The 15,618-nt window shown below is 34.6% G+C and overlaps 2 protein-coding genes across 4 annotated transcripts; both read right to left on the bottom strand.

Annotated features, from left to right (window-relative positions):
• Positions 1-2,121: 2,121 nt before the first annotated feature.
• On the bottom strand, positions 2,122-2,815 carry LOC110610678. The gene has a single exon (XM_021750717.2). The coding sequence runs from the start codon at positions 2,704-2,706 to the stop codon at positions 2,245-2,247; it is 462 nt and encodes a 153-aa protein (XP_021606409.1). The 5' UTR covers positions 2,707-2,815; the 3' UTR covers positions 2,122-2,244.
• Positions 2,816-4,457: 1,642 nt separating this feature from the next.
• On the bottom strand, positions 4,458-15,618 carry LOC110611767 (diacylglycerol O-acyltransferase 1). 3 transcript variants are annotated; one of them, XM_021752229.2, is made up of 16 exons: positions 14,767-15,613; positions 14,254-14,334; positions 13,957-14,030; positions 13,752-13,827; positions 13,543-13,610; positions 12,798-12,921; positions 11,997-12,095; positions 11,384-11,485; positions 11,137-11,273; positions 10,510-10,591; positions 10,373-10,393; positions 6,900-6,962; positions 6,561-6,608; positions 5,340-5,402; positions 5,019-5,072; positions 4,458-4,809 (listed from the first exon to the last, which is right to left on the bottom strand). In XM_021752229.2, exons 1-16 carry the CDS (start codon positions 15,151-15,153, stop codon positions 4,699-4,701), a joined length of 1,590 nt encoding a protein of 529 aa, XP_021607921.1. In that variant the 5' UTR covers positions 15,154-15,613; the 3' UTR covers positions 4,458-4,698. The 3 variants fall into 3 exon arrangements, with proteins under 3 accessions (XP_021607921.1, XP_021607922.1, XP_021607923.1); XM_021752230.2 differs by lacking the exon at positions 10,373-10,393 and having other exon boundaries at positions 14,767-15,614; XM_021752231.2 differs by lacking the exons at positions 4,458-4,809; positions 5,019-5,072; positions 5,340-5,402; positions 6,561-6,608; positions 6,900-6,962 and adding an exon at positions 6,969-7,141 and having other exon boundaries at positions 14,767-15,618.

Here is a 15,618-nt window from a genome sequence, read left to right on the forward strand (position 1 = left end):
GTTAAGAGACTAGTGAGAATGCCCATAAAAGTTCTTCACATTACACCAGAAAATCTCCTTGTGATGAAGGAACCAATACATGGGACAGGTCCGAGCAAAAATCTGTATTCCGTTGAAGTGGAAGTCACCGATGTTCAATGTTTCGCGCTTTACTTTTTGGCTTTATCTGAGCGCATAAAGAAAATTAGAAAATGATGATCATATGATTAAAAGTTTATGGCTGCATAAGTGAGTAACATTTTCTCAAGAAAAACACAATTATTTTGAGGGAAGGAAATGATTGTATCTTTGAAACTTGTTTAGGTGGCATGTAAGAAAATTAATTAATCTTTTTAAAGATAAGTTTGTCATTACAAAAAGACTTCTTATAATTGAAAGTAAAAACTCAATTTGAGATCTTATAATTGAACCTGTGAAATAAGTGGAACAACACAACAGAGACACATCTGAAAGTACACGACAATGCTTCCTGTTTATGGAAACTCTTACAGTAAAAGAAAGCAAAGGGGCATAATACTGCATTCTCAAAAACAGAAGGACATGAACTTAAGTGACATTTCAATTGTCAAGGATTCATTATACTAAAAAGCCTTCCAAATATCCTCTTAATGGGTCTGTTCGACGGAAATCCAGATTAATTGAACCAGTGGGTTATAAACACGGAGTGGTACATACAAAAAAATAAAAAATAAAGACTTCCAAATACCAACAATTGATTAGATTCACAAAAACTCATCACAATGAAGAAAAGCAAGTGTATACCAAATAGGGCTCCTATTCCCTTTGCAATATATATGCAGGAAATCGCCTTAACACTGCGAAATTACGTGGTAGATGAAACGAAAACCATGTCATCCAGATTCACAAACAAATCCGATACCCGCTATCAGCTATAACATAAAGACCAGATAATTTCCTACCCAAGGCATGTTGGACTTCCTGATAAATGTCATTCGAGTAGGACTTGGAACTACTTTTACATTTGATGTTGCGTCCATTTTAATAGTAAAAGAACTTCTAAATTTCATCAGGATGCAGTCATGGGGATATTGAGTTACTAGTCTACTACTCTGTTATGTAGAACATTCATGAAGAGCCTCATAAAGGATTTTTTCGAAAGAAAATCCTAGCATCAACAGGTTGTAATCGAACTTAATCAGCCTCGTCCAGAAAAACCACTACATAAAGCGGAAGCCTTCATAGAACCAACTATAGCTATATTCTGCAGTCAGATAAGAGAAATTAAATACCAACAAATGTTTGCATCCCAAGACTTTTATAGAGATGCACACACAAAGGCAAAAGCTGAAGTTGCAGTAACTAGCTAGAAGCATGACTATGAGATAGTCTCTGCTTAGTTCAATCAAGTTTGCAGACATCCTTGTATCTTCAACTTCAGTATTGGAATGTGACTACAACTTCAACATTCCAAAATAGATAGAAAGGACATTTATGAATTGTTGGACGCTGTCCACATCAGTGGCAGGAATTTGATAGCTAATATATATTAACTTGCTCAAAACTACAAAATAATTTAAATTAAACATTTTGAGTCTGAGTGTAAAATGGGTTCAGAAGTTATGGGTAAGTTTGAGCCGGGTTATTACGGTTATCATTGTGGTAACTACTTTGATCATGTAGGCCGCAGCCTCTGCGTTGGTTTTGAAAAGATCCCCTCAATCTCTCTCTCTCTTTCTCTCTCTTTTTGGGTAAGCACCGTGTCTTCTCTAATTACATATACAATCCATGCATGCTTCCGCCTGAATCCCAGGAAACTATTATGAAGATGAACCGAGGATGTCAATTGCCTTTGTTAACAAGCTACAAGCCAATAGGTTTTTTGCGAGATGTTAACTGCATGATGAAGACACCAAGACAGGCAGGCATTTTAATTTAATTGATTTCAATCATAAGCATACTAGTGATTGAGAAACCTGAAGAAGGTTAACAAAATTATAGTTCTTAAGCTCAAATTCCAAACCACCAACCTCCATGATAGAAGTATAGTAATCCAGGATTCTAATAACATTCCTATCAGAATCTAATGGTCCCAGCACCCACTAACACAATCACAGTAAAATCAATAAGCATATTGGAGTCCCCAAACGAATGCACAGAGGATAACAAAGAATTATTCATTATCACGAAGAAATTTCAAAACTTTCATACAGTACACAACTTAGAAGTCACAAAAAAGAACATAAAAGATAAGATAACAACAGAATTAAGGTGAAGAGTCAGCAGTCACCACCATCCATGAACAACTTTAGTGTACCTGTCCTTGAGCCACCTGAAACTCTTTTTGAAAGAGCCTTTAACTTTCCCTTCTACACTGTAAACCTTATAGCTAGCGACTCGCTTCTTTCGTTGCAGCTCCGGATCATTGAAACTCCAGCTCTTAGAAACAGACCCATTTGCAGACTTGCCCTTTTTGAACCGAACATCGTTGTTGCCGACCTGGGTTTGGGCTTGCGATTGTGTTGGGTAGACGGAGGATGCATAGGAGGCGCTATAACATCTGAGATCTTGCATGTTACTGACACCGGACGATGAAATGGGACCCATATCTCCGGCACCATAATAGCTCTGTATTTGCATTCTTCCATCGCCGTATGACCTGGATCGGAGATCTTCCATCGCAGATTGAGGTCCCGGAGGTCGCTTTTTCTCGCTGTGGTGTTCCAATCTGTGTATAGTGGAGCTCATAGGTTGCTTTCAAAGGGCCGTTAATTATAAGGCGCAGACGACGGAAACAGCTGGCGTCGGTGGCGCTTCATAAGAAAAAAGTGTTTTGAGTTGCTCATAATAATTTACTAGAAGCTTTAAAACCAAGTTGAATATATAAATAAATATTTTTTATTATTTTATAGGCAAAAGAGTTGCTTAAAGCTTCATCTAATAATCTAATATTTGAATAACTCTCCCACGTTTTCCTTATTCCAAACAAAGTAAAAAAATTGAAAGGAAAAATAAAAAAAATTATATTGTTCCATCAATTATTCACTTTAAAATTATAATTTAATTTATATTAAAATAATATTTTTTAATATTATATCATCAATGAATAGTAATAACCTACTTATTCTATGAAATATACTTTACTTTTCCAAAAAAAAAAAGAAAAATATTCTAATTATAGCGAAAACTTGTAGACTTTTGCATGAAATAAGTTGTTGACAAGAAAGAAATTTAAAGAGATTAGAACACAATTGTACATGAATTGTATTTTTCTTCTTTGAAATGAAATTTTTTATAAATTAAAAAAAATAAATTCTTAAAAATATTGAGCATTAATAAAAAAAATAATTAAATTAATATTTTAAAAATTATTTATTCCAAGCATTACAGATTTGTTCTCTCCGGCAAACTAACTCCATAACCACTTGTTTTAATTTTGTTGCATACTGCAGTTCATAGTATGTTACATTACAGATTATATTAGTTACAATATTAAATAGAATACTTAATACTGTCCTATAATTTTTATTATTTTAAAATTATAATCATTTTTTATATTATAATAATAATATATAAATCAACTATTATAACTCTATTTAATTTTATTTTATTTTAAAAAAATTAATATAATAAAATTTAATATTTTTAAAATAGATATAGTTAAAAAATTATTTTTTTAATATATATGAAAAGAATTAAATGGATAACAGAATGAGTATTAATTTAAGTCTCTAGACTAACTAACCTCTCATTCTTAATTATTTATAACTTTTCATGTTATAGATCAATGATTAATATGTGATGATTAGAGGTCCCGCAGATCTTCATCATAAAGGACATTTATTTTATATCATGGGTTGTACTAAATATTTATAATTCTTAAAATGCTTCGTTTTGTCACATTAGAGTTTGTAATATTTCATACATGTGCACACATTCTTATTTAAATATATTATATGTTGAATATATAATTTACTCCTATATTTTATCACAAAAAAATTACTTTACCTTTCAAGTTTAGTTTTATACTATTTACACATTCTATTTTTAAATCATGAAATAGTTTAATTTTCGTAATTGGCACATTAGAATATGTATAGTCATATTAAAGAAATTAAATTATTCAATATTTAAAATTGAAAAGCGATGAAGATAGAAATGAAATTGAACAGATAAAATAAGAGAAAATTATGGATTGAGTTACATTCATTATATATAAGATACAAAAAAAAAGTGCGACAAGTTGCATAGATTCACGTGTGGCACTGCGGCTGGAATTGGATTATATTCATTATCAGAAATGGGACTTTGAGAAAACAGATCTACACATATTCCACACAATTTTAGTATATTACTGAAATTAAACTTAACCTAAAATATATAAGTTTAGCAACAATTTAATTTAAAAGATATAACCACAACTGACTTAGAAACTCATTTATAAACAATTTACTTCTTGTTATTAAAAAAACACATGTATTCCAGAAAAGAACGCATCATACACACATGGACACATACAATTTTCCACTAATAGTTACAACAGTGTCAGAAACTACAAAAGGGCAACGACTCCCTCAGTGATTATACTCTCAAAATTTGCTTACACATTAATGGTATCAACAGTTAACCTAATCTCGATGTATCGTGATGACATCAGTATGGTAAAATTTAATGCACAACATGTAAAAAGTAACCCATTTCCGGGGAATTCTATATCCAAGATTGACACTATTCCAAGTTTCATATTGATTCAGTGCTTCCTTTCCGATTCATCAGGTCATGGTAATACAGTAGTACACACATAGGTTGGCCAAGAATGCAGAACATAATCCAGAAGATCATATTTCCCACCTGTCATAAATGAAAAACTCACATGAAGTAATACCCATCTGGGACTTGACAGGTTTTAGATTTTGTAGTTCTGGAATGGCGACATCTTGAATCCAGCTTTGTGTAATTCATTATGTTACTTTAGGTCTTACATGTTCTTTGATTCAAATTTGTCAAAGATCAATAAGCTAAACTAAGCTGGGAAATAAAAAGTGAAAGAATAGACATACCATTGGACTCCTCAACTTGTCTTGGAGATAACTTGTTATCACAACCAAAGGAATCTGGTTAAAGCAGGGAAAAACAAATTTCAATCACATGTCCTGCATAATTTGATCTACTTTAGAGCAAATTTATTATTATTATTATTATTATTTTCCACATCCATCAGGAGGCCCATTGGAAGCCTGGGCTATATGGCAAGACACAGCCCATTCCAGTCCTGTAAGAAGTCTCCACCCCAGTTTAATCTTTGAGTTTTTGGGATATTTATATGCCAAATCCCAAGTTCAATAGTAACATAAACTTCTATTAGCACTCGACTTTGTTACCTGAAACATTATTCCGATAAAAGCCCAGAGCTTGAACATGTGACACGGAACAGCAATGCACAACTGTTAAATGATACCGCGCACCAGTGTGAACATATGTTTTAAATCAAGGAAGTTAAAAAGCATAATGCTATGATGCAGATACAAGCGGGTAACTAAAAAAGAAAATTTTATTAGTCAATTGAACAATAAGTTGTAAACTATACACTTGATGAAATTGTTTGACTTCGAAAACTCAGCATGACAGTTCAGGTATGGGTTGAACCCATTCATCTTAATCAAGTGTTAATGCAATGCAATTGGGAACATTTTACAAATGCCTTTTTCCCCAGTTGGCTTGTCTTCGAGCATATTAAGCATGAGATTGTTCAGAGATTCAGTACGAATCAGAACTTGAACGTCAACTGCAGTAGAAGTAGTGAAAAAAAAACAACTCTTCCCTCCCTCACAAGGCTAAAGAATCTAAAGTTAGAAAAACAAAGATGGTTTTCAATTGAAACTGATTGCAGAGATCCTCATGCTGTCCAATCAACATTCTCCCAACATGTGGCACATGTCACTATCAGATGCAAGAATTAACAAGATAGTACAGTTGATATCTAATAATATTTTTAACAAGTTTCTTTTTTATTTCAAGTATCTTTTTTCTTTTTATCTTCTGCTTTCTTCCCTTTCACTTATTAATAGGGCATTAAACCCTGCAAAACTGCCAGCTATTCTACAATTCTGGAGTTCATCATCAGGTTTCTCTCTCCTTTCTTTATAATGTTCATCAATCCACTCTATGGATAAGGGTATTGGTGGTTGATGACTTCAACCATTAATAACTCAGAGACACTAGTTAATGACTCTACTGCTGCTGGGGGAAGGTTGCTTACACTTTCATGCATAATTATAATCCTTATGCAACTTCGAATCATGTCTTGCTCAAAATCATGCTTCTTCTTATTAAAATGGACTCGATAAGTTCAAATATGACATCACTCCAGAACCTGACAACCTAGAAGTGGCAACACCTATAAATGTAACGTAATGTCTCATCTCACAGGAAGCAGGTGCATCAGAGAAAAAGTTTCATTCTTATGAAGCAACAGCGTAAACATAAAATTATGAAATAAAAACATGAGATGCCTATAGCCTTGATGCAAACATAGAGAATTTCTACAACATCAAAAATTGGAGAATAGAAAACTGCAAAATAGATATCACTCCCCCCAATACCTCATGAAATACAGCTGAAACAAAGAAGGCAATAATTAAGGCTATCCCCTGCATCATTGCAAAAAGATGGAACAATTGTCAGCAACAACCAATATGAAAGTACAAATGGCAATCAGCATAAGTTGAGATGAGAAAGAATTACCACAGAATTAATAGATATTCCAACTAAGATAACCAACTAAGTATCATGTCTTCTACAGCCTATGTTTCTATGTAGATTATAGAAAGGAAAAATATGAAACAATGACAAATGCAGAGACAATAATACACCATAAGGAAACATCTGTTTACATCAAATATACAGCATTTACAGTAAGCTAAGGTGAGAAGCTGAGTTACCTTTGGTACATTATGCCGTAAGCATGGAAAGTATACATGGCGAACCATCCACTTATGAACAGGCTGCAATAATTAGGATTCCATGAGTAATATGATTGACCAACTCTGCCGTTTGTGTATGTGTTTGTATCACTGTTCATGTGCAAGTATGGATACACAGATCACAGATTGTGCATGTGCATGCTCCTTTCTGAAACAGGAGCATAATTATTCGGATACATTGTGTTGTCAACCAAAAGGCGCTGCGTTTTTGTTGGAGGAAATTTAGTGTCATGAAGAAGAAAGAAGCAAAGTGTGATTTCTCATTCAATATCTGAATTAGAATATCAAGGTGTGGCACAATCTTTATGTGAAGTAATTTGAACACATCAAGTATTAGATGACATCGGCCTTAAAGTCTTGTCACCTGCTAAACTGTGGTGTGGTAATCAAATTACTCCTTATATTGCTTCAAATACAGTGTTTCATGAGCTATTGGCATCAATTGCCACTTCTCATGTTAAGAGACTTAATAGCAAATTATGTCAACAATACATATCAGGATTGACAAACAATTAGGTGATATCTTCACAAAAGATCTGAATGAAGCTCAAGTTAACTATGCATGTAACAAGTGGGCATAATTAACATCTATACTCACAACTTGAAGAGAAGGATTATATGAAGTTAACTATGTGACCGAGTGTATGATTATGTAAATATTAGGTTGCATAATAATTATAGGGATACATTCTTATTTAGGATTCAAAATCATAAGACACTTGTATATTAATATTGTACCTCTCTTTCAGAAATATAGACAAAATATTCTCCACAACAGTATATAAAAGCACACTTGTAGGTAGGGGTGAGCAGTATTCGGTTTAAACCGAAATAACCGACCGAACTGATTAATTTTGAAAATTCGGTTCGGTTTTATTTTTTATTCGGTTCGGTTCGGGTTTAATTTTTTAAAAAATCGGTGATTTCGGTTCGGTTCGGTTTTGGATTCAAAAATTTCGATTAAACCGAACCGAACCGAAATCAGCAATACTACGTCGTTTTCAATAGTTCCTTTATTTGCCCTAGATCTAAAATTCATCTCCTCTCGTTCTCGTCTGCCACATCCCACACAAAGTCACGCTGTCCCCCTTCTCCAGATTCTACACCGCCTGTGCCTCCATCCATCCACCACTTCCAGCGGCGCTTTCACCGTCCAACCTCCACTCTCTTCCCGATCGAAATCGCTCAGGTCAGTGAGGACTCACTCACTCATCTACTCCTTCTATTTCTTCTATCTATGGAATTCAAAAGGCGACCCGCCACGCCGGGCTGTCCCTCTTCTCCAGATTCCACGCCGCCTGTGCCTCCATCCATCCACAACTTCCAGCGGCGCTTTCACCGTCCAACCTCCACTCTCTTCCCGATCGAAATCGCTCAGGTCAGTGAGGACTCACTCACTCACCTACTCCTTCTATTTCTTCTATCTACGGAATTCAAAAGGCGACCCGCCGCGCCGGGCTATAAGATAAGATACAGCTGTTGTACTACTTGACTGGTAAGAAAAAGCTTACGTAAGAACTGGAAGACTCTTGTATGTACGGTAATCCTCTCTTCTGCTCCTTGACTCATTCCTCCGTCGCTCTCTAGTCTCTCTCTCCGCGCAATCGTCGGCCGTAGCCTGTTGCTGCTGTCATGTGCTGTTGTGTGACTTGAACCGATCGAATCGAATCAGATTCGATCGGTTCGAAATCGAGATAACTAAACTTAAAAATCCCATTTCAAAAAAAAAAAAAAAAAAAGGTTAAAAATCGGTTTAACCGATTGAACCGACCGAATTGAACCGAATCAGATCGGTTCGGTTCGGTTCGGTTATCCCTTTTGTTCGGTTCGGTTCGGTTTTTATAAAGTAATTCAATTCGGTTTTCGGTTATTTCGGTTCGGTTCGGTTCGGTTTTGAACCGAACCGACCGAATGCTCACCCCTACTTGTAGGTGATATGTCACGAACAATTAACAGAAAGAGATAGAGGACTTGTAGCTCAAGTTAACATTACAAAGTTGACACCAATGTTATGAAAAAATTCATCAATTATGAAACTGGCATTTATTCTCTAACTCTCAAAGAACAGCATTCAACCAAAAGAGCAAAGGATTCTTTTTTGCCTTTTTGGTTAGACAGTCAGGCCATGTAACTAGGACAATATATCAAGCATATAACTTATAGGATACAAAAGCTCAAAACTTTACTTTACATAAAACCCAAAACTTTATATTATAGCCACAACTTTCAATTTTGGATGACAAATCATCCTTTAAATTTCCTTTCAAATTTATTGCAATTGTAGTCAATTTTTAGAACTATTTATCCAATTGGATATAAAAGTTGATATTTAATCATGGTTATAGCAAAAAATTCCTATTTTGTACCCAACCTTTTAAATTTATTGCAATTGTAGTCAATCCTTCAAATATTTTTTTGTCAATTGTAAATTTTATTATAACCCAACTCTTATTATCCTAATATCTAATTAAACTCTAAAATTCTCATTTTGAATGAATCCTAAATCTAGATAGTTTTAAATTAGAGATTTAGAGTTTAAATTATGCATTAGGATAAAATTAGAAGTAACTAAATAACATTTGATATGACATGTGCATTAATTTAAAAATAATCAAAATTATTTTAACGTTTGGCTACAATTGCAACAAAATTAAAAGATTGAGGTATAAAAGTGAAAATTTTGGTCATAGATGTGATTAAACGTAAAATTTTAAACTTTTATATCCAATTGGACAAATAATTTTAAAGATCGGCTACAATTGCAACAAATTTGAAAGTGGAGATTTTATCATCTAAAATTGAAAGTTTTGACTGTAATTGTGATTAATCGTAAAGCTTTGTCTTGTATGTCCAACTGACCTTTTTTTTTTATTTAAAGTTCTTTGTCAAAGTTCTAGAGTTCCTTCTTTTGCCCACATCTACCTCAGAATTAAGTCTATACAGGTTGCAAGGCAACACAACCAGCCTATTCAAACTTATATACCATACACATAAGATCAAAATTTACTCTCCCTCCCTCTCTCGCTTTACACTAATCAATTTTACTGCTATCTAAACAACTTCATCAGTTGATCATCCTAGAGTTCCAAAACCAAGAATGAAATAATTCTCCAACAAATAGTCATTGTTGGAATGTGAAGGTTCTCACATGAGCTGGGAATAAAAAGAATGGAAGCTATATTAACGGGGCAAAAACCAAACTAAAATGGCTTGAGCCATTTGTGGGATGGAAGCCTAATTTAAAGCCCAGCTCTAGCAAAACTGGCCTGTTATGTGGATCCATTCCCCGGGCCCACATAATCAACACGTCTGAACATAAAATTAATAAATGAGCTATATATAGGGCTACATTCCTACAACAGCACCACAAAAAAAAAGCCAAAGATAGGAATACTAGAAAATGTACTATGATTTCAGGTTAAAATAAGTACCATGTTCCACATTCTCCAGTACTGATGAAAGCCACAGATCCGATCAGGTACATGACAAAATTTGCAATTTGAAATAAGCAAGGGATTGTTCAAAGATTTACAAAAAGGGCACATCAACCGAATTAAAGAACTTTTACCTCATCGACCGTTCTTGCATTCCACCAATCTTTATAGAACTCCCGATCACCAAAGCAAAGGAGCTCAGCAAGTATATTTAACCTGTATTGCACATGTAAGCATAATGCACCTCAGGGTGCTCAAACATTGTGTCTTGGGTGAAAATCAAAGCTTGTACTACAGATGAGTTTAGTACTATAGTTATCTCTCTTCTCAACTCTCAAGAAACCAAGAATTTTCTCCAGATACCACAAATATATAAACTAGAATAGTTTTAATGGGATTTTCTGGAATGAGAGACAATATTCAAAGTAGTCAGGCATAAAAAATTTACAGGAGTAGTTTTGGGATAGAGGGTGGGTGAAGTACATTATACAAATAATGTGTAAAAATTATTCTGTCTAGTCATCCATCAATCATCTAACCAGAATGTATAGAACTAAACATAAGCCGAAGATATGACACTGCTTGATCTAAGCAACTTCACTACAATAATAAACCAGCACATAAGAGGTAAACGCAAATAAAGCTACTAGTCTACTATGATCTTCACGACAGTAGCAGAAACAATCATTAAAAACATCTCCAATGAAAGAGAAAAATATACTTTGTAACATCTGGAAGAAAAAATAAACAACTGGACTCACCATAGGTGAAAAAAACAGTAGAACATGCAAAGCCACACGTATAAATTTGGAACTGAAAGCTTCAAAACCCTCTCTATGGCATTTAACAGATCCCCCTTTAAAGGATGTTGTGAGTTCTGGACAATAGGATTGATATACTGCAGATTATGCCCACAACCATGTTAAGAATGTGTTGCTGATTTCCAAAAACAACAAAAACATGGAAAGCTTTAAAAATCAAGTTATTCTAACATAAAGTTATTCTTACTTGTTCTATTATAAATCCCATGAATCCTGTAAATATTATCAACTTGACAAATTGACGAACTACACAACCCTTTCGAACACATGCTGTGCGAGGATAAATTGGCTACAATGACAACCAATAAGGAAGGATTTAGATAATCTCATAACACAATCAGGATAACCAAAGCACACCATATGTTAGGGAACACCCAAGACATACTATCATCAGGCTACTAACACCACCCATGTATGCAGTTTGAGAGCAAGCTATCATACAAAGTTTGAAATGAAGTATAATACACTGAAAAAACTATAAAATTTTAGAAAATCATCGACAAATAAAAATTACTGTTAAAATTATTATTTTATTAAATATAAAATTAGATATTTATTAAAATATATTATTAAATATAATAAAAATTAAATTTTCTTAACAATAATTTTAAATTGCATAAAATTAAATTTTCTTTATAATAATTACTATTGTATTAGTTGCTAAAATACATTCTCTAAGCCTGAAATATAGTTGTGATATGCTCTTCCTCGGTGACGGACCCCAGTAATACCAAGATGAATTAATGAGCATTCATATATTTATGCTTAAAAAAGCTGCTGGAAGATATATCATCAGCTACCTGGTAACATAATGTGGGAGCTACCATGAAGTAAACCAAACTCTTGAAGCTAACATCACGACAATAATCTGCACTCAAAGTACTGGACAGTGCATCTCCCTGGTGCAAGCAGAACCATATTGAATGAGAAATGGCCCCTTTGTTCACAGCAGATGGCAAACTGATCCGAACTAAAGAAATTTCTTTTCCTTAGTTGAGTGGGGCAAGGCAAGGGAAAATAATAAACTATCTTTAGTTATAAATAAAAAGATTTGACAAAAGCTACGATGATATGAAACAATAAGAGGAAAACCTGTTGTGTGAATATTGCATGCACTTTTTGGCCCATATTTCTTAATTCACCGCTTTACAACCGATTAAATTTGGGTCAAGCCTAACTCACCCCAAAAGCTAACTCAAGGGGAGGAGTGCCCATTGCCCATATAAAGCCACATTATCACTTTTCACAACCGACGTGGGATACAACACACCCTCTCACGCCGAGAATTTTACTAGTGCGTGACATATTTAGCCTAGAATTTTACTAGTGCGTGACATATTTATAGGAGACCCAACATTGGATGGGAAGGCTCTGATACCATATTAAATTTGGATCAGGCCTAATTCACCCCAAAAGCTAGCTCAAGGGAGGAGTGCCTATGGCTCATATAAGGGGCACATTACCCCTTTCCACAACCGATGTGGAATTCAACACAACCAATAATAGGCAATGTGATATATTTTACATGTGAAATATAGTAAAGACAACAGAAATACCTCCAAGCATATATCAATGGATTTTACAATGAATCACATTATTACCTTATCAATTGAGTTGGCAACAGCTCTCATATCATGGTTCGTATGTGCATAAGATACCAATTTCAACCACTCAATACAAGCAAAGAGCATCAATGTGACACCAGATAAAACAGCAGATTCACAACTGCACAAATTAGTAAAAGAATAACTGAGAACATCTTTGATAATTGCTAAGCCAAGAATAATATGCCTACGATCAGAACTATAAATAAATACCCAGAATTTTTCTAGCATCCTTATTGATGTTAGGAACACAAACAAAACACACACACACACACAAAAAATATATATATATAGACAGAGCAGAAAAGAGATGCAAACACAGGGAGGCTTAATCCAATATTGAAAAGGAAAATTAATAAGCTTACAAATTTGCACAATTTGCATTGTTGGTGGGTGGATGGGTAAACCATAAATATTACCAAGACTTTTTTTCTCAATATGTGTTTCCAACAATATCTGTTTTAAACATAAATTTCTCATATATAAAACAATGTTTTTTTAATAAAAGTAAAACTATTTTATTACTACAAGTAAAATGTTCCAGCGCATCTAATCCTCAGTGGCAACCACATTGTGCAGCACAAATAAAATTGTGCAATTTTTATTTTCATAAAAAAGAAGAAGTTTAACTCTCTGGAAATATACATGCTGATTGCTGGCAATATTTTGAAATTTTATAAATAGACAGCTATAAATGGCAAAATTTTGCAGCAGAAGAAAAAAGAAAGAGAAGCAGAAAGACCTGAGAATGACAGAGACAGGGCATATAACTGCTGCAGAGGTGATGAGCACATGAAAGAAAACAACAATCTGCAGCATTCAACTTAAAATTAATTTCTTTCCAGTTCCAAATTACAATGTCCAACATACAATGTGCATTACTTTTTTGGAAAATTTTGAATATGGCTCTATTATAAGCAACAAACAAATACTGACACAGGAAACACTTACAGATTCAGATATATATTTTCTATACGCCAGCTTCTCCACCAGATAGGCAGCAAGAGAAAAGACTGGAAGAGTAAGACTGCAATAGATGACATAATTATTAGTAGCTCCATGTCAATTATTAAATGAACAAAGACCAACTCAAACAGCTTATGCACAAACCTCCTTTATCAAATTGAATTAATAAAAAGCTTTAAAGATAGCTTACCAAGACATAAGGAGTGGCCAATCTCGCAATGACCTTGAACTAAACCAAAATCCAGTCTTAATTAACCAACCATACTGCAAAAATAACAAATAAATAGGCCGCTTTCACATCATAAATTGTATGACGGAATTCCCTTAGATAACCAAGAATAGCACCTTGGACCTCGAAAAGCAAACAAGACCAAAAAAATACTTTTTTTTTTTGGTTTTTTTTTGGGGGGGGGAGCAAAGTACAAATGCAATTATGATCATCCCACTGAAGTTACAGAACTACAAAATGCAGATAGAAAAGGCAAACCTTCATTAGATTCTCAATAATAAGCCTGCTGTTAACAGCAACAAGCACTACTACACAGAGGTTGAAGAGACCTGCATGACTCTGACAAAAAATGTAAAAACTCATTAACAAAGCATTCAGCATCTATCATAAAACCACAATCTAAACATGAAAACGCTACTAAAGGTCATCGTATATGCCACCCCCAGCAGCTGTTTATTCAAACTTCAATTCCCAATACTAGCTCAAAATCAATAGAATGGTCCTGAAACTACAGTTGCTTAATAAAATAAAAATATTTTCCTTACTGTAGCAACCTGCTTAAACCAATCAACCTCAAGAGCTAAAATGTAATCCAAACAAATAACTCTCATTAAAAATAGAAAAAGGAAATATAAGCACCTGAACTTTTGCCAATTGCCGTGCAATTTTGGAAGGGAACAAGCTCAAATAGCTAGCAATTTACAGGCGTCTATGCATATAATTAATAATAAGCAATTACTAATTGAAAGCATTCATTTACACAGTCCTTACTTGTTTAAATATATTATCAGAGCTAAGCGGACTCTCCCTAAGCACCCGATGAGCTGGCACCGACGGCCTATACGTAAATTTAACATCCGATGCTCCACGCTTCTCAACCTTATCCTTGTCTTGGCCGGAATCTTTTCCATTACTTTTCAAAGTTCCCGATTCCGCCACAGGTCCCGGATCCATCGTCATCTTGCCATCAACATCAGATTCCAGCTTATCAATCTTCGACGACAATTCAGCGACAGGTCCAGCAGAGTTGGTGGAGCTCCGCCTCCGTCGAAGCGAGAGATCAGTATCCGAGGAGGAGTCAGAGACGCCATCACCGGCGGTAGAGGTAGTGGTCTCCATGGAGGCAGTAAGATTCTCCGGCGTATCGAGAACCGTCATCGGAAATAAAAATAACAGAAATGGAGAATTCTAGAAGGAGGGAGAACCAAACGAAGACGAGCACATAAAAAGCATGTGAATAATAATAAAGAAAGAGGCGTATTCTTATAGCAAGAAGAGCTTGTTCATGCAAAGAGGTGCCGGTGGACGATAAGCGTGGCGGTGAAAGAGACGAAAGGAACAGAGAAGATGAGGAGTTTTGCTTGGATTTGGATTTTTAAAAACATAAAAAGAACGAAGTAAACCATCTAGAGGATTGGTGATGAAGGCGTCATATTGTTTGGCATTTTCCAGTTGAACAGTCGGAATATGGAACTAATGTGGCGGTGATGACGGTGGACGTTATGGAAAAGCAGCGTGGTGTCAGAGTTTGGGAGACGAACTCAAATAAAAATAATAAAAAATTATTATTCGATGCGTTAATGGTTTAGCGCTTTTCTGGTGGCGAACAGACCACTGAGATTT

Source organism: Manihot esculenta, chromosome 3 (genome assembly GCF_001659605.2).
Source record: "Manihot esculenta cultivar AM560-2 chromosome 3, M.esculenta_v8, whole genome shotgun sequence".
NCBI lineage: Eukaryota > Viridiplantae > Streptophyta > Magnoliopsida > Malpighiales > Euphorbiaceae > Manihot > Manihot esculenta.